Here is a 20,050-nt window from a genome sequence, read left to right on the forward strand (position 1 = left end):
TAAACCTAATCTGCTCTTAGGAAATACTACTTACATGTGCCATCTTCTCTACTCAAACTGCTAGTGTGGGTTGAGGTCCCTTTTTTATACTGTTTGCATTCTGTGGTTAACTCAACTACAGATGTCCACACGATATGAAAAAAATTTTATTGTCTGATTTACAGACCAAAGTAAGACACTATTTAATCAAATTCAATGTCCTACCACCAATGTTTTCTTACCATAATATCTCCATTAATGTTATTAGCTTTGACTGGTAGTACAAAATCTTAAAGTAAGTTCTTCAGGAAGCTTCATGAGGGCTGTAATTCTTGAGTTACCATATATCCAAAAATATACATCTGTAGGCTTGGATTTTCATAACAGCCTAGCTGACAAGAGGACACATCTTTTCTTTTTTAATATAGTAAAAACTATTCTATTCTATTCCAGTATCAACTTGTGGTGGAAAAGTCTCAGTCCAGCTTGATTTTTTTCCCATTGGTTCTTCTTCTATGTAATTGTAGGATTCTCTCTTTATCCTTGAAGTGCAGCTTTGCACCAGAAAAATACATTATTCTTTTATTTTATCTTTATGTTCTCTTTTTTAGAATTACTAATTATGTGAATATTTGATCTCTGTTGTCTATTTTCCATACTAGCACCTTCTCTGTAATAGTTTTTATCTCTGACTATTCTGACTTCATTTAGTGTGATTCTTTTCTTAACTCTGATCTCTGTATAGCTGATTTTATTTTCAGTAGTGTTGATTCTTTAACTTACTTTTGCTAAAACACTTTTCACTTTTTTAATGGGTCCACCTTCAGTCTGTTTTATTTTAGCTCTGCCAGCTCATTTTTCATCTGATTTTACATTTTTTCATCTCTGATCTCTTATTTCATCAGTACCATAACTTTAATTTCTTTTCCTTTTAACTAGTCCTATTGTATTTTCACTCTCCTTTTTTTTTAAAAAAAAAAAAAAGAGCTTCCCTGGTGGCGCAGTGGCTGAGAGTCCGCCTGCTGATGCAGGGGACACGGGTTCGTGCCCCAGTCTGGGAGGATCCCACGTGCCGCGGAGCAGCCGGGCCCGTGAGCCATGGCCACTGAGCCTGCGCATCCAGAGCCTGTGCTCCGCAACAGGAGAGGCCACGACAGTGAGAGGCCCGCATACCACACACAAAAAAAGATTTTTTAAAAAATTTATTTTATTTTTTGGCTGCATCGGATCTTTCGTTGCAGTGCGCAGGCTCTTCGTTGTGGTGCGCGGGCTTCTCTCTAGTTGTGGCGTGCAGGTTTTCTCTTCTCTAGTTGTGGTGTGCAGGCTCCAAGGCATGTAGACTCTGTACTTGTGGTGTGCGGGTTCCAGAGTGTGTGGGCTCTGTAGTTTGCGGCACACAGGCTCTCTAGTTGAGGCACATGAGCTCAGTAATTGTGGTGTGCGGGCTTAGTTGCCCTATGGCATGTGGGATCTTAGTTCCCCGACCAGGGATGGAACCTGCGTCCCCTGTACTGTAAGGTGGATTCTTTACCACTGGACCACCAGGAAAGTCCCTAATTTCTTTTAAAATATAACAAAGTGTTATCTGAAAAAAAATCTTCCATTTCCTGAGATAATTCTTATTCTAAAGCATATTCTTCAAGTGCTTTTACTTGTTGGTTCATGCCTACCTCTCCCATCTGCTCCTGATGCTTCCTTCTTATGCCTGCCATTTCATCTTTTTAACAGTCTCTATACATGGGACCCATGTTCAGTCCATTTTGCTTTTTGCTGATTTCTCAGTTTTGAATATGGGTAGTCTTATCCAGGTCTGCTGATTTTCTAGGAAGGGTGGGGAAAAATTTACCTACTTAAAAATGTTTATTATAAAAAGAATACAGTATCATTCCAGAAGTCTTTGAAAGGTCTAAAAGAGATAATTTAAGTCATCTATAATCTTATTATTCAGAAATAAGTTCTCTTTACATTTTGGGATATTTATTTCCACTATTTTCCATGTATGTATATTACTTCCATAGTTGAGAGAGTAATATACTCCTACGTCGTATTTTTTCACTCATATTATCCATGAGCATTATTCTACATTATCACGTGTTTTGAAAATGTCATTCTAAATAACTCTAGTATATCCCCTCATGTGACTATACCATCTTTTACTTAACAAATCCTCTAAACATGGGAGAGAAAGACGTGCCCATCACTGCTTTTTTTTTTATAGTTATCCTATTTATATTTTTGTATCTATGGAAAAATATGGCTCTGAGCTCCCAAATTACCAAAAAAATAAAATAAAATCCTGCATTATTCTTTTTTATAACTAAAAACTAAGAAAAAGACTAATGGTTTTGACCAAGGCAGAGTAGCTGAAACTCAATTTTGCCCTCCTGCCATAAATCACTAAAACACTGCATAAAACATGTGAAACATCTGATGTCAGACATAACACAATGGGTAGCAAAGGACAGCAATCCCTGAGACGTGGGAAGTAAATTAGGCAAGCAAGTATTATATTTCCCCTGGCTTTCCATCTAGAGGCAATTTCTAGACTTCAGCACAGCAGTCTAAATGAGTTGAGGAGACAACATCGGGGTTTTGGAAAGCTGAGGCAGTTGCAATTTGTATAGTACAGTTCAGTAAGGAGGAAGTTATACAGAGAAAGAGCTTCAGATAATCTACATAGAAAAGGCCCTGTAATCTTTAGTTGAATGTAAAATTGCACATGTATATGATGAAACTTGACAAGACTGGGTGGAGAACAATCCACACAAAGCTGGGAGATGTAAGCATTCTGAACAGCCAGAGTAGAGAGACTTCAGTGAACACTAATGGCGGGGGGGATTCAGTAGAGAACCCATAGGGGTGACATCCAGAAGAAGGTTAAAATATAGTCCTAGAGTAAAGGTTACACTAGACACGATAACAAATTTTAAAAACAAGCCTCAGAAGGATCAGGATGACCTGCAAGAAAAAACCACTTGCCAATAAAAGTCAACAGTCTTAAAGGAAATAACAGAGACTCAGTGCAATAATCACAATGTCCATCATCCCATCACAAATTACTAAACTTGCAAAGAAGCAGGAAAATAGGACCCACAACCAGGAAAAAAAAATCAGACCATAGAAACAAAATCAGAAATGACAAGAGATGATAGAATTAGCAGACAAGAACTTCTAATAAACTGAGTTCTGCTTTTTGGGAAGACAGAGTAGCTGTACATTCCCCTGTTCCTCCTGCTATGTACAATTTAAAATCCTGGAAATTATATATAAAACAAACATAAGAAAACACAGAATAGTAGAAAGAAAGAAAAACAGCGAAGGACCTCAAGACCTGAATAACAATAGAATGGTGAGTTCTCTAGTCTTCTTTTGACTCATATATCTCAGACTTAGAAGTGAAGAAGCCGGCGACCCAGAAATGCCAACTGACACAGACAAATGAGGCTCCAACAAAAGCCTGCTCTCTTTAGCCAAAGGACCAGGAAAATGGCAATGTAACAAGAAAGAAAACTTTTAGACAATAACAGTTCTACTGCAGCAAACACCACAGAAAACTGTGGTGCCACCTCCACCCATTCTAGCAAAGGCTGAAGGGAGCCTTGAATTAGTCTCACAAGGATGTAATGAGGCCCACTAACACTCCTGCCAGGCTAATGTCAAAGAAGGAAGGCCAGGGACTTCCCTGGTGGTTCAGTGGTTTAGACTTTGCACTTCCAGTGCAGGGGATGTGGGTTCGATCCCTTGTTGGGAACTTAGGTCCCACATATGCCACGTGGTGAGGCAAAAAAAAAAAAAAGATGGAAGGCCACGTAGGGAGCTGGAACTTTCATCCCTGCCAGTCAATAATGAGCATCCTCCCCATCCCCACAATGTCAGTGGAAATTAAACCCCTCCACCAGCAGTAACATGGAGTACCCTTGCCTCAGGTGTCAATAGGCTGAATAGGGAACCCAGACGTCTACCTATGTCTGGCAGTAACAAGGCAGTGTCTCTCCTCCTTCCAGAAGAGTGTCCAAATAGCCAGTTAAAACAGAAAGTTTAAATAAGATCCACAAAGAAGATATGCAAATGGCCAAGAAGCACAGGAAAAGATGCTCAATATCACTAATCATTTAAGAAATGCAAATCAAAACACAATGAAGGGGACTTACCTGCTGGCGCAGTGGTTAAAAATCTGCCTGCCAATGCAGGGGACACGGGTTCGAACCCTGGTCTGGGAAGATCCCACATGCTGCAGAGCAACTAAGCACATGCACCACAACTAGTGAGCCTGTGCTCTAGAGCCCGTGAGCTGCAACTACTGAACCTGCACGCCACAACTACTGAAGCTCGCGCACCCTAGAGCCCGCACACCCTAGAGCCCACGCACCACAACTACTCAGCCCACACACCACAACTACTGAAGTCCACGTGCTCTAGAGCACGTGGCCAACAGATGAACGGATAAACAAAATTGGTATAAACATATAATGGAATATTAGCCTTAAAAGGGAATGGAATTTTAACTCTTGCTACAGCATGGATGAATGAATCTTGAAGTCATTATGCTAAATGAAATAGGCCAGACAAAGAAGGACAAATATTATATGATTCTACTTATATAAGGTACCTAGAAATGACAAATTCACAGGGACAGAAAGTAGAAAGGTGGTTACCAGGATCTGGGGGAGGGGAAGAATAGGGAGTGATTATTTAAAGAGTACAGGGTTTCAGTTTGGGAAGATATAAAAGTTCCGGAGATGCATGGTGGTGATGGTTGCTCAACAATGTGAATGTACTTAATGCCACTGAACTGTACATTTAAAATGGTTAAAGTGGTAAATCTTATGTTATGCATATTTTACCACAATAAAATATCAATTAACAAATATAAGATTCAAAGTCTCATGACAAATTATTAAATCGTCCAAGTTTCAGTTGAAAATCACTCATACCAAAAACCACAAAGACCTCAAACAGAATATAAAAAGACAATCAAACGCCAACATCAAGATGACAGAGATGTTAGAATTATCTGATAAACATCTGAAAGCAGGGTTTCCCTGGTGGCGCAGTGGTTAAGAATCTCCCTGCCAATGCAGGGGACACGGGTTCAAGCCCTGGTCTGGGAAGATCCCACGTGCCACAGAGCAACTAAGTCCATGCGCCACAACTACTGAGCCTGAGCTCTAGGGCCTGCGAGCCACAACTACTGAGCCCACGTGGCACAGCTACTGAAGCCCGTGTGCCTAGAGCCCATGCTCCGCAACAAGAGAAGCCACTGCAATGAGAAGCCCACGCACTGCAACAAAAGAGTAGCCCCTGCTCACCGCAACTAGAGGAAGCCCATGCACAGCAACAAAGACCCAACGCAGCCTAAATAAATAAATAAATAAATTTATAAAAAAAAAAAGATTTGGAAGCAGATGTGATAAAAATGCTTCAGCAGGAAATAATGACTATGCTTGAAACAAGGAGAATTACTCCTTCATGATAAAAAAATAACTTTTATAAGTTCCATTCAGAGGCAATATTGAATCATTTTAAATCTGTACGCAACTTACAACAGTCTCCAAATATGTAAGGTCAATGACAGAATTATAAGAGAAATGGATAAATTCACAGTCATAGTGGGAGATGTTTTCCATAAGCCTCTCAATAACTGATGTGAAAAATATATAAGAATAAAGATTTGAACAGCATAATTAACAAACCTATTGATAACTTAATGGGTATTATATGTATCACACAATAACTGGAGAGTACTTATTTTCAAGAATGTTGAGAATATTTACAAAAGTTATCCACATATTGGGTCATAAAGCAAGTTTCAACAAATTTGAAAGAACTGAAGTCACAAAGGGCACATTCTCTGACCACAATGCAATTAAGCATTTATTAAGAAAACAGTAACAAAAGGATAACTAGAAAATTCTCATATGTTTGGAAATTAAGAAATAGACTTCTAGATAATTCATGGGTTAAAGAAGAAATCACAATGGAAATTAGAAAACACCTTGAACTTGAGAGTGGAAATACTAAATATCAAAACTTCATGGATGCAGCTATTCAGAGGGAAATAAATAGCCTTAAATGCATTTAAGAAAGAAGGTTAAAGTGAGATAAAAATTAATCTCAGTAAATTTTTAAAAAGAACAGCAAAATAAACTCAAAGAAAGTACAAGAAAAAAACAGGAAACTCCCTACTTAAAAGGCAGTAAAAAATACATGTAAGAGTTTTCTGTTTTGTTTTGTTTTCCTTTGCTTTTTACAAGCGGTTTCTAGAGGATATACCTGATCGTTTCCTATAGCCGTTCTAGTCCTATGGCTTCTTTTCTTGTTTTATAAATTGTGGTAAAATACACATAACATAAAATTTATCATTTTAACCATTTTTAAGTGTATAATTCAATGGCATTAAGTACATTCACAATGTTATGCAACCATCACCATTATCCATTTCCAGAACTTTTCATCATCCTAAACAGAGACTCTGCACCCGCGAAACAATAACTCCCTATTCCCCTTTCCTCCCAGCCCCTGGTAACCTCTATTTTACTTTCTGTCTCTATCAATTTGCCTTTCCTAGGTACCTCATGTAAGTGGAATCATATAATATTTGTCCTTTTGTATCTGGCTTACCTCACCTAACATGTTTTCAAGGTTTATCCATAATGTATCACAACAGAATTTCACTCCTTTTTATGGCAGAACAATATTTCATTATATGAATATATTATATTTTGTTTATTCATCTGTTGATGGACCTATGGCTTGTATTATTTTTAATATTTATTTATTTATTTGGCTGCATCGGGTCTTAGTTGCAGCATGTGGGATCTTCATTGTGGCACGCAGGCTTCTCTCTAGTTGTGGCCCCTGGGCTCTAAAGCGTGCGGGCTCAGTTGCCCCGCAGCATGTGGGATCTTAGTTCCCCGACCAGGGATTGAACCTGTGTCCCCTGCATTGGAAGGCAGACTCTTAACCACTGCACCACCAGGGAAGTCCCAGACCTATGGCTTTTAATAACATATTAGTCCTCCTCATCATTCTTACTATCTTATGAAAATACTGTTCACTAATAGCTTACATAAGTTTTTGGTCATTTTGCAATACTCCAAGCAACAAATCACAAATTCTTGTGGTGAATTACAAACTTGTTATCACTCAGTTTACAGAGAAAAACGTAAGGGAGAAAAAGGATTTTACACTGTACTTTTTCCCAAAATAAATTTCTATCTTGTTTATAATCTCTTTTTATTAAATTAAGATCCTCTTTGTTTTAAGACTATCTTTAAACAAAGTTTTGATATTTAGTATTTCCACTTCTACTATACATGTCTCTCAGCTGGGTCAAAATGAAAGAGTAACGCTAGCATGTGTGAATAGGTAAAATGAATATGAAACAACTTTGCTTTACAAGGGAAACTTCATACGCCCACCAAAAAAGCTCCAGGGAAACCAGCTCTAGTGTACATTTCATCAGACTGATGTTTTGCTACATGTGAAAAGTCTTTTAAATAAATGAGACATTTTAGATATTTTCTCATCCAATCTGGTATTTAGTTTCCTGGAAATTTCAGTTCATATTTAATTTCAAATTGTGTATTACCAGGCTTCCCTGGTGGTGCAGTGGTTGAGAGTCCGCCTGCCGATGCAAGGGACACAGGTTCGTGCCCCCGGTCCGGGAAGATCCCACATGCCGCGGAGCGGCTGGGCCCATGAGCCATGGCCGCTGAGCCTGCGCGTCCAGAGCCTGTGCTCTGCAACGGGAGAGGCCACAACAGTGAGAGGCCCATGTACCGCAAAAAAAAAAAAAAAAAACAATTGTGTATTATCTCAGATCTTGTTGGATCTCAAATCAGATTATTCATCTCTTTGGTTTTTCTTCCTCTTTAAAAAAAAATTAAGGGTGGGAAAGGGAAAGGAAATTAAATTCAATCTGGTCAATTTAGTTATCTATTAGTAATGTTATTGTATGTTAAAGTATGACAAATAACTGACCAAAAAATAAGGTTTGGTGTTAAAAAAGTAGAGCTACAAAGTTCCCTGAGAATCTTTTAGCTTGTTTCATTTGTGAGCCATCTCTTTATATTTTGTGTATTTTATGATACATGAAGACTATTTTTAGCATCTATTTTTCTTAGCTTCCCTGTTTATATTTTGGTATCTACATACACCACATTACTTTGGATTCCTGGCGTGGAGAAAACATTGCAAATCTACCTTCTCCTCAAATGTAAAACATGAATACAAAGGGGAAAAAATTACTAACAGCATAAATCTTCAAAAAGTACTTTTTCCTACATCTGAAACCATCTCAGAGAAACTAAAATCTTCTGGGAACCTAAAATTGGTCAAGGAAACAGATGTTTGGATAGCACAGGGAATAAAGTTTGGCACTAACAATAGCTCCAACTAAAGTATATTTCAAAAAGATTGTCTGACTACATCTTCAGAATATGTGAATATAAAATGTTTTTACTCCTCCTTCTTGGTAAGAATTTTTGAGGTTTTAGGTCTTTTTTAAAAAAAAATACAATTCTATCCTTTCTTTAGATATGCTGTTATGGACAGGGAAAAATGTGCCTGAGAATTACAGGAATTATATTTTGGCATATATGCTTCTTTTTGGTAATTATTTTACCAAAAACATTTTGCTTTGTGTTATAGGTATCTATGTACATAGTATATGCCCAACCAGATTATAAATGACTTGCAAGCAAGAAACACAACCTACTTAATGATTATATTATCCATTATGCCTAATGTAGCACTTTGCACATAGTAGGTTCCAATAAATATTGGTAGAATGTAGAATTATTGAATAATCGTGTAAAAAATTACTAAAATTAACCGTGAAAAAGGCGGCTACTTTATTCTTCATCATATTGTAATGAAGCCTATTTTAAACTCTATGCAGTGATGATACACACAAATATTTAAACTATTTATGTACCTCAACTTGACATAATTTCATGATAACTTGATGGCAATCACATTTAAATACATTACAATATTTTTGTAATAATGCTACTCCAAAATAGCAACTTTAATAGCTGGGAAAACATGTTAATGGCCATTAACCTGAAGGAAACAAGGAACATTAAACATTTTTTCAGAAATCAATGTATAAGTTGAAACGTTCCACTATAATTTACAAGCAAACCTCAAATTAAAATTTATAAAATGCAAACTATCAAATGCTGCAGCTGGACAATAATTTAGACTATATTTTGTAATTTTTCCTGTGTACATATTGATGAATACTATATAAAAAAGATTCTTTTCTCCTTCAGAGTCTTTAACTATTACCATCAAATAACAAAATAAATTCTGCTTGAATGCAAGACCAGAGCAATCCTATAAAAGCCCTTGATTATCAATCAATATGATATTAGTCAGTGAACATAAGTAACTAATTTTCCTTACCTTCAGGACAGCTATGAATGGTACAAAGTTAGCTCTTTGGAGTCCATTTTTATAGAGATCTGAAAGAAAAAATTAGTATTAGCTTTTTACTTCACCTAAATCATAATGTTAGCTTATATTTTAGCCTGGCAAAAAAAGCTTTCTACTGATGAAAAAGATAAAGAAGCAAAAGAGAAGAAAAATAACCAAAATTGATCTCTATTCTGGTACCATACAAAATTTATTACATTCTTAATAACAGAAAAAATTAACAATCACAGAAAGAATATCAAAATTCAGTCAAATTAGCTTTAAAGTATAATAAAGGGCTTCGCTGGTGGCGCAGTGGTTGAGAGTCCGCCTGCCAATACAGGGGACACGGGTTCGTGCCCCGGTCCGGGAAGATCCCACATGCCACGGAGCGGCTGGGCCCGTGAGCCATGGCCGCTGAGCCTGTGCGTCCAGAGCCTGTGCTCCGCAACGGGAGAGGCCACAACAGTGAGAGGCCCACGTACCACAAAAAAAAAAAAAAAAACTATAATAAAAAGCAAGAAAAGAATTTGGAAGATATCACGAATGATCCTAAATCAAAAATTCAACATAAAAAGAAGATCTATTTAAAAGTATTTAATATTTGAACATACAGATTCTACTGGGAAACAAATTATAGTTTCCTTTTCTCATCTATAATAAAAGTTCTCAGTACAGAATACTGTGTAACACAGTTTGCTGTTTAAGAAAACACATCAACAGACAGAACTGTGCATGCATTTATATCAAGTTGATATGTTTCCATTAAAGTAAATAATATTAAAGCCACTTTCCAAGAAACTACCTAAAAATTAAAATTTCATTCTTAATAGACTGTGAAGTTAATGTAATTATATATCATAAACAGGTAGTTTTTGTTGCCTTATAATAGTGTTTTTTTATATATGTATATGTGCCATGGTGTATGTATATTCATACGCATATACACACACATAAACACACATATTGTTAAGAATAAATAAATGGAAAGGGGAAACAAATTTTAAGCTTTGCATACTTTTTGTTAATAATGGAGACTTGGAATATTCTTTTCAGGAGGTTGAATTTTTATTGCATATAAAACATTCCTTTTAAGGAATTCCCTGGCAGTTCAGCGGTTTAGGACTCTACGCTCTCACTGCCAAAGGCCCAGGTTCAATCCCTGGTCGGGGAACTAAGATCTCACAAGCCGTGCGGCACAGCCTAAATAAATAAAATATTCCTTTAAAAAGTCAACTCTATAAAGTAATGAGATTTAAAAAATAAAAAAGTATAAAAATGAGAACAGTAAAAAGTTTTCCAAACTATAAAAATCACAAGTTAGTTTGTGTCTCAATTTTTCTTTTTAAGTATTGCATTAAGGGATCCTTTCTATATTTCCTTGTTTAAAGAAAATTTGATAACTAAGATTTCAACTGCCACATTTACTTATGGAAATAAAATATGGTCATTAGGAAACATTTATTCTCTTTAGAAAAATATTCATCATAACATTATAGTGAAGAAAGTATTTGCATAAGCTCTTTGGTTAATTAAGGACTACAGGCTTTAAATTCAGTTACACTTAAAATTTTTATTTAGTGATATTATAAAAGGTGGGATAATGCTAGCCAGATATTATAAAAGGTAAGATAATGCTAACCAGGATCTCTTCAAAATGAGATCTTTTTTTCCTATAATCAATACCTCGAATGAGTAAAATGGGTAAAATGCAGGAAATGGGTTTAAAGTTAGGTATTTTCATAGTCTTCCCTAATTACAAAGTTGCTGGGGAAGGTGCATAAAAACATTGCTATACGATAAGAGTTGACAGCCATGATTGCCAGTAAGTGGTAAAAATCAAAAATAAAATAATTTTTTAAATACACTTGATGTTTATAGCAGCTTTATCATAATAGCTAAAATTGTATCTTTATCTGTAACAGCCAAAAACTAGAAGCAATCCAAATGTCCATCATTAGATGAATGGATAAACTGTGGCATAGCTGTAAAATGAAATACTACTCAGCAATAAAAAAGATAAACTATTCATACACACAAAAAAATAGATGAATCCCAAAATAATTATATGGGGTAAAAGAGGCAAAACCCTCCTACTCCTCAAAAAAAAGAGTACCATACTGTGTGATTCCATATATATAAAACTGTAGGAAAAGCCAACTAATCTATAATAATCTAAAGAAATCAGTTGCCTGGGAAAGGGAGGGATTGGGACAGGGATGGCAGGGAGAGATGAAAAAGGGGAGGAGGAAATTTGGGGTGTGATGGAAATGTTAATTATATTGTTGGGGTGGTGATTTCACAGATGTATACGTATGTCAGTATTTTAAAAATTGTATCCTTTAAATATGTGCTATTTATTGTATGTCAATTATGCCTCAATAAGCTCTTTGAAAATTTATTAGAGAAACATACACAACACTAGTGAATGTCAAAAAACGAAATGTTACAGAATTAAAACTAAAATATTACAGTAATGAAAGTTTATGTTAAGGTAACATTTTGGTCTTACTCACAGAATATCTTTTTTTATGGACATATAAGGCAGGCCCTGACATGTAATTTAACAGGCATGAACCGTTCAGTAGGTTAATGACAATGAGAAATGTAAAGGCCCACTTGTAATATTCTTGATTAAAAGATTTCCACTCAGCAAAATTAAAGTAGAATAACAATGCCTTTAAGTCTTTGAGATTTAATTTTTAAAGGGTTAACTTAAAAATAAAAATCAGTCTTTACAAGGATATATAATTCAAACTTTATGCTCTGGGAAGTATTTTCTGAACAAAATTCTAAACAGAATTCATTTGGTTGGAAAACCTTTAGGTTTTTACAGGACACTTAAGTGAAAAAGGACTGTACTCATTAAATTGAAGAGTTTTTTGCAATTCAAATATTATGCAAATTATCAATACAATAGATCCATCTCCTGAAATGTTATTTAGCTACCAAAATTTTTAATATTAGTTGTTTAATATTATTTTTCTTAGACATGAAGATTTTATACTACATTTATATCAACATTTGTCATTATTTACTAAATATTATTTTAAAATTCAACAGAAGTTCTTGCCTATCATTTTTTACTGATCTCTAAACAGAGCTAAATTAGCACTTGGCCATAGAAGACAGTACTGGAATTATGGGACATTCTTTTTTTTATAAATTTATTTTATTTTTTATTCATTTATTTTTGGCTGTGTTGGGTCTTCGTTGCCGTGGCGGGCTTTCTCTAGTTGCGGCGAGCGGGGGCTACTCTCTGTTGCAGTGCACAGGCTTCTCATTGCAGTGGCTTCTCTTGTTGCGTGCAGAGCACAGGCTCTAGGCGCGCAGGCTTCAGTAGTTGTGGAGCGCAGGCTTCAGTAGTTGTGGCTCGCAGGCTCTAGAGCGCAGGCTCAGTAGTTGTGGTGCATGGGCTTAGTTGCTCCGTGGCATGTGGAATCTTCCCGGACCAGGGATCGGACCCACGTCCCCTGCATTGGCAGGCAGATTCTTAACCACTGCGCCACCAGGGAAGTCCCAGGACGTTCATTTTTTGAGAATGGTATAAGGACCTCTACATTCTCCACAATGAATAAGTGTAATAAGACTTACAGATGAAGTGTATGCAAAGAGGATTTATAAAGTAATTACAAGGATCTACATAAATACTTTGGAGATGCACATGGATATGCAGATCTTTTCCTTAAAAACCCAGTGTCAAAACGACCAGGATGTCCACTTAGTTATATAAGTACGTATGGATTTAGAGTAAGAAACTTTTAAGATAGGAAATTAAAAGGAGTTTTCCTATAAATTACCACAAAATAATTATATGGCTCTATGGAACCAATCTGATGTACCTTTCCAGGAGACTCTTATTTTAGTACAGATTAAAAGAAAATGGCGCCTTTAGGCCACGTAAGCAGGAAGAGCTACTTAGCTTCTTTTTAAAAATCTAACTGGAGTTCAAACAGTATTTTACTAGATGTATAGATAATACAGCTAATTAAATGTTCCCATTTGATGGTATATTACAATTTTATATTCAACATACATTCATGAATTCCTATTATTTGTCTGCACTGAAATGAGTGCTGAAGACAAAAGATAAATAAAAGGAGGAACTAGCATTTAGAGAACACCTACTAGGAGCCAGGCAATTTGCTAGACACTGTACACAAATTACAATAACGCTGCATAGTAAATATTTCTACCTCTATTTTACAGATAAAGAAACTGATACTCAAAGTTTTAAAAATAATTTGCTGAATTCCCAGCCAGTAATTGGTATATGTAGAATTTTTGAGGAAGATCTTTTTTTTTTTTTTTGCGGTACGTGGGCCTCTCACTGTTGTGGCCTCTCCCGTTGCGGAGCACAGGCTCTGGAACGCAGGCTCAGCAGCCATGGCTCACGCGCCTAGCCGCTCTGCCCCAGACCGGGGCACGAACCCGTGTCCCCTGCATCGGCAGGCGGACTCTCAACCACTGCACCACCAGGGAAGCCCGAGGAAGGTCTTTAATGAAGCTAAAACTCATAGGCTTTTTCAGAACCATGTTGTGACCAGCTAGACTTGTCACAGCTGACAGACACAACCAGATCATAGCCATGATACAAGGTAAAAAGTGATATAAGGTATAAACATAATATACAGAACAAGAACTACTCATTTTACCTGGGTTCAAAGGCAGCTTTGCAGGTAACAATGGGACTAGAGCACCTTGGAAAAATAAGTGGGGTGCCACCAAGCAGAGAAGAAGGAAGCGTATCCTAGGCAAAAGAGTCAGCACAAGCTCATGACTTTACCTCTACCTTCTTTTCTAATACTATACAAACTATTGCTCAAATCCCACATTTTCTAACAAGCCTTCCTTGAATCCACTATCGTGGACAGACTTTTAGAGTGGCCTTCCATAATCCCAGACCTGGTCATCATAGCTTTATATGAACACTGGACGCCAGAAAAAAGGGACAGTTATTCCTAAGAACAGAAAACAAATGCACTTAGTGTCTGGGGAAGTTTATAGCACTCTGCACAAGGAGGGGGAACCCAAAGAGAGCCTGGAAGTCTCCCCAGCTGAGGAGATAGGTGAGAGTCCAGGGAGGAAAAAGCAGCTAGAGTTCACAGAGCAGCGTACCAGAGAAAAGACAGCTGCCCAGTGAAAAAGCTCTAAAGATCTGCTGAGGGTCCCAGTTAAATCCCCAGCGGAGTACTGATCAGCATACGTGTGTGAGGAAATGACCTGAAGCCAGGAGAAGAATCTTCTGAAAGTACTCAAGGAAAGCATCACTGGGGCTCACACATGGCTGGGAAGAGTGCCTGTCTCCACCAGACAGACTGGAAAACCTCTAAATTTATAGGGTATTGAGCAGAATACTGAAAAGGGATTTATCTCAGTAGTAAGAAAAATTAGTCCTAGACTAAATGTGCTCTAGTCCTGCCATACAAAACTTAAAAGCAATACCCAAAAGAATCAAACTGTTTGTAAGAAAGAAAATAAAGCTCAAGAATATTTATAGGGATATAAAAATATCCAATACCCAACACAGTAAAATTCATATTGCCTAACATCTAATAAAAAATTACCAAGCATGCAGCGAAACAGGAAAATATGACCCAGAACAAGGAGAAAAATCAATCAACAGAAACAGACCTAGGAATGACATAGGTGATAAATTTAGAAGACAAGAACATTAAAACAGTTATTGCTGTATTCCATGTGTTCAAGCAGCTGGAAGAGCAAGCATATCAAATAAAGACATGGGAAATATAAAAAGACCCAAGAAGAACTTTTTGAGATGCAAACTTACAATATGTGAGACAAAAAAAATATGCTGGATGGGAATGATAGCAGATTAGACACTGCAGAAGAAAATATTAGTGAACTTTAAATCATAGCAATAGAAACTAGCCAAAAATGAAGCACAGAGAGAAAAAAAACTAAGAAAAAATGCACAGAAAATAAGTGAGCTCTGGGACAACTTTATGCAACCCAATATATGTGGAATTGCAGTACCCGAAGGGGAGAAGAAGAGGGGATAGAAAAAATATTTGAAGAAATAATGGCCAAATTATTTCCAAACTTGTTGAAAACTATAAACCCATAGATCTAAGTTGCTCATTAAAGCCCAAGCACAAGAAACATGAATAAAACTACATCAAGGCATATTATAATCAAACTGCTTATGATTGGTGATCAAAGGAGGAAAAAAAAAAACTCTTAAAAGCAGCCAGAGGCAAAAATATATATTACATACAGAGGAATAAGGATAAGAACGGTAGCAACTTCTCACTGGCAACAACGCAAGCCAGAACATGGTAGAGCAACATCTTTAAAGGTCAAAAAGAGAAAAAACAAAATTGTCCACATAGAATTCTATCCTGAGCAAAAATATCTTTTCAAATACAGACTTTTTGTGACATACAAAAGCTGAAAGAATTCATCACCAGAACACCAGAACTATAAGAAATCTTTAAAGGAAGTCCTTAGGCAGAAAAATAATATTGGATGGAACCCTGGAATACATAAATGAGTAAAGAGCACCAGAAATGGTAACTGTGGGTTAATATGAGCCTTTTTTATTATTATTATTATCATCTAAATTCTTTTAAAAGATAATTATTTAAAGCAAAAATAATAATATATTGTGGGATTTATAACGTATGTGGAAATAAAATGTATGAAAACAATAGCATAAAGACTAGGAGGAGAGAAATGGGTGTATACTGTGGAAAGTTCTTAGACTATACCTGAAGCAGTCTAGTATCACTTGAAGGTAGACTGTGATAAGTTAAAGATATATACTAAAATCTCCAAAGCAAACCATAAAACCTTAGATAAAACTTCATAAAAATGAAACTACAGAGTATATATTCTTTTGTACAAGTCTTCTTTAACTCAGCCTAATGTTTCTGAAATTCATCCATGTTATTATGTGCTCATTCCTATTCATTGCCAAGTACCAATACTGTGTTTAGTGACACACAAATTTAAAAATCTGAAGGAAAAATTAGGGTGATCTACACATTTATTGCTGTTGATGTTAATTTTCCACGTGTATCCTTGGCTAACATTTTCAATGAAAACTGCTTTAGAGGTAGCAGGAAGATGAAATCCTCTCCATCAATCCCATGAACAGTCCTATAAATTGAATCCATTTTTGACTCAGATAATAATTGTCAGCCTCCACTTTAGATATCCTGTGCCATTTTAAATGGTGCAAATCCTTTATAACAGTGATAATGGGGATCCAGGGAAATTACAGGCTCCACGACGCTTTTTTTTTTTAAGAACCATGAAAGAGAAACTTGATAAAATGTTACATAAAACCTTCACTGCAAAAATACTACCTTATGTATTTATTTTCAGTAAAGTCAAACACCAATGAAGTAGTTTTTCACACCAGAGTTTCTTTTTATAACAGAATTCAATGAACAGAAATATCATGACTGGAGAAAACAGACCTTGGGTATTTTGGGGAATCCCCTGTGCACAAAGAAGACTCAAAACCAGCCAGGCAAAAAGTAGTGGCAGAGATTTGAAGTCCCCTGTTAACTTTTAGAACCAACTATTTCATTATCAAATGTGAGAGGCTGAGGTTCAGCCAACAACAGCTTTTTTTCACTTTGACTCTAAAGGTTGTCTTTGGAGTCAGAAGCCCTTACTACCAAATGGGGGTCGGGGGGTCGGTGGGTTGGTGTGAGTGAATGGAATTCTTTGAGAAACTTCTTTAGAGTCCTTTAAGTTCACTGTGGTTTTTGCACTGATCTCTACAAAAATTGTATGGCTGAGTCAGTGCAATCCTTAGCATCTCTCTCCATGACTCACCTTTTGCAATAATATCACACTTATTTCCTGCCACATCAACTACAAAATTAGAAGGGACTTGCTGTCAAAGATCTTTTTTTTTTTTTTTTTGCGTTACGCGGGCCTCTCAATGCTGTGGCCTCTCCCGCCGCGGAGCACAGGCTCCGGACGCGCAGGCCCAGCGGCCATGGCTCACGGGCCCAGCCGCTCCGCGGCATGTGGGATCTTCCCGGACCGGGGCACGAACCCGCGTCCCCTGCATTGGCAGGCGGACTCTCAACCACTGCGCCACCAGGGAAGCCCCAAAGATCTTTTAATTCGTTCCTTAATGTTGAAAATACCTCTCCTTTTTGGCATCATAAATCATTATAAATGAACATCGGTGGTAAAGCAGAAAATCATTCTTGTGTAGCTGTATCAGGTTAGGAATTTATGTCACTCATTTTGGTGCTAGACAAAAGATGCCCTGTTGTTGAACTGATCTTAGGCTCAAAACTGTTTTCCACAAATCACCACACAATACTTGATTTACCCACAACTGTAATCCCTAGTGGACAAACTCCAGCACCAAGGCCCGGGAGTCAGGGGCGCAGGACCCCTGCTGCCATGAACTGAGGACAGAGAGGCAGAGCCCAGCACAAGCATCCTCTGGTGGGGCCAAAGGGACTGGCAGGGCCTGCCTCAGTCAATTTAATCTGACGTTAATAAGCCCACACACATCAGGCTTCGTATTATTACTGTTTGTAGAATATACCTCTTTGCATCCATTTACTTTCAATCTATATTTATATTTAAAGTATATCTCTTGATATTTTTTAATCCATCCTGATAACCTCTACCTTTTACTGGAATGTTTAGTTCATTTAACATTTAGGTCTATGATTTTTTAAAAATATTTATTTATTTAGGCTGTACCAGGACTTAGCTGTGGCATGCAGGATCTTCGTTGCCGCGTGCGGGATCTTTAGTTGCGGCATGCATGCAGGATCTAGTTCCCCGACCAGGGGACCGAACCCAGGCCCCCTGCACTGGGAGCATTACCCACTGGACCACCAGGGAAGTCCCTAGGTCTATGATTTTATTATTTGTTTTCTTTTTGTTTCCTCTACATTTTCTTCCTCTGTTCACCTTTTCTTGCCTTTTTTCAATTATTTGAATATATTTTAAAATTCCTTTTTGTCAACTGGTTTTTATTTTATTTCTGTTGTTCTAGGGGTTACAATATATACAGGCATACCTCATTTTACTGTGCTTTGCTTTATTGATCTTTGCTGATACTGCATTTTTCCAAATTGAAGGTTTGTGGTAACCATGTGTCATGCAAGTCTATCAGCACCATTTTTCCAACATAATTTGCTCACTTCATGTCTCTGTCATATCTTGGTAATTCTTGCAATATTTCAAACTTTTCCATTATTATTGTATTTATTTTGGTGATCTACAACCAGTGATCTCTGATGTTATTGAAAGCAGCTCTTTTGCCCCTTTCCTCTCTGTCCATTTCTGTTCCCCTCTAACCTTAAAAGAACCTAATTATAGGAATGAGATCATTAAGCAATTGAAACTAACTCCTGACTTATGCTCTCTTGAATATACACCGTATATTAGACCTTGTCTAACCTGATTATTTTCCTAGATAAAAAGTAAGAATTAAGCAGTTAAAAAATTACTAGCTCTCTACACCCAACAGCCTCCTTAGCAATCCTGCAGGCAGATCACACAGGCAAGATAACATCTGAAGAGACAGCCAGTCTGCACTCAATGGAGAATGATGCAAAACCAAACCTCCTGCCTTGATGATTCACTGAGATTCTTCGCCTCCATTTTTCCCTTTAAAAACTGTCATGGTTGAGGAGAATCTTTGGAGTTGGTCTCTGGACACAAGTCCACCTTCTTTGCAGATTGCCAGCTTTTCTGATTAAAGCACCTTTCTTTTCTACTGACGCTTGCCTCTCAAATTAGTGGCTTATGAATGGCAAGCAGCCAAACCTGGGTTCGGTTACATTACTATTGCAAAAAGATTACAACTCATTGAAGACTCAGATGATGGTTTGCATTTTTTAGCAATAAAGTATTTTTTACTTAAGGTGTGTAGGTTGCTTTTTTAGACATAATGCTATTGCACACTTTACAGACTACAGTGTAAACATAATGTTTAAATGCACTAGGAAACCAAAAAATTTGTGTCACTCACTTTATTGCAATATTCACTGTATTGCAGTGGTCTGGATGTCTCCACAGTATCTTAAAGGTATGCCTGTATCCTTAACTTTTCACACTCTACTTAGAATTAGTATCATACCATTTCACACAAAAAAATGTAGAAACCTTCCATCCATATAAGTCCATCTAAACACCTCCCTTTATGCTATAGGTGTCGTATGGATCACATCTACATACATTATAAACCCCACAAGACAATGTTATAATTTCTCATAAAATGATCATTTCTATTTTTAAGAAATTAAGAAGAAAAACTAGTTACTGATATTTACTCTAATATTTACCATTTCTGATGTTCTTCATTTCTTCTTGAGGATCCAAGTGTCTTTAATATTTCCTTTCTACCTGGAGAACTTCTTTTAGAATATCTTGTAGTGCATATCTTATGCTGATGAATTTGTTTAGTTTTCTTTCATATCAGAATGTCTTTATTTTGCCTTTATTCTTGAAGGAAATTTCTATTTGATATAAAATTCTAGGTTGACAATTTCTTCCCCAGCATTTTAAAGATGTTGTTCTACTGTCTCTGACCTCCATAGTTTCTAATGGAAGTCATCAAAAGCTAGTCATTGTTCCCCTGTATTTAATGTCATTTTTCTCTGGCTGCCTTCTAGATTTCTTCTTTACCTTAGGTTTTTAG

General features: G+C 36.8%; 1 protein-coding gene across 3 annotated transcripts in view; it reads right to left on the reverse strand.

Annotated features, from left to right (window-relative positions):
* The window catches only part of AFG1L (AFG1 like ATPase), a 199,920-nt gene that overhangs the window by 102,012 nt on the left and 77,858 nt on the right, over nt 1-20,050 (reverse strand). For all 3 annotated transcript variants that reach the window (XM_065889073.1, XM_065889074.1, XM_065889075.1), the window contains exon 7: nt 9,391-9,449. In XM_065889073.1, the coding sequence (XP_065745145.1) occupies nt 9,391-9,449 (59 nt within the window). The remainder of the gene's footprint in view (nt 1-9,390; nt 9,450-20,050) is intronic.

This window comes from Phocoena phocoena, chromosome 12 (genome assembly GCF_963924675.1).
Source record: "Phocoena phocoena chromosome 12, mPhoPho1.1, whole genome shotgun sequence".
NCBI classification, from domain to species: Eukaryota; Metazoa; Chordata; class Mammalia; order Artiodactyla; family Phocoenidae; genus Phocoena; species Phocoena phocoena.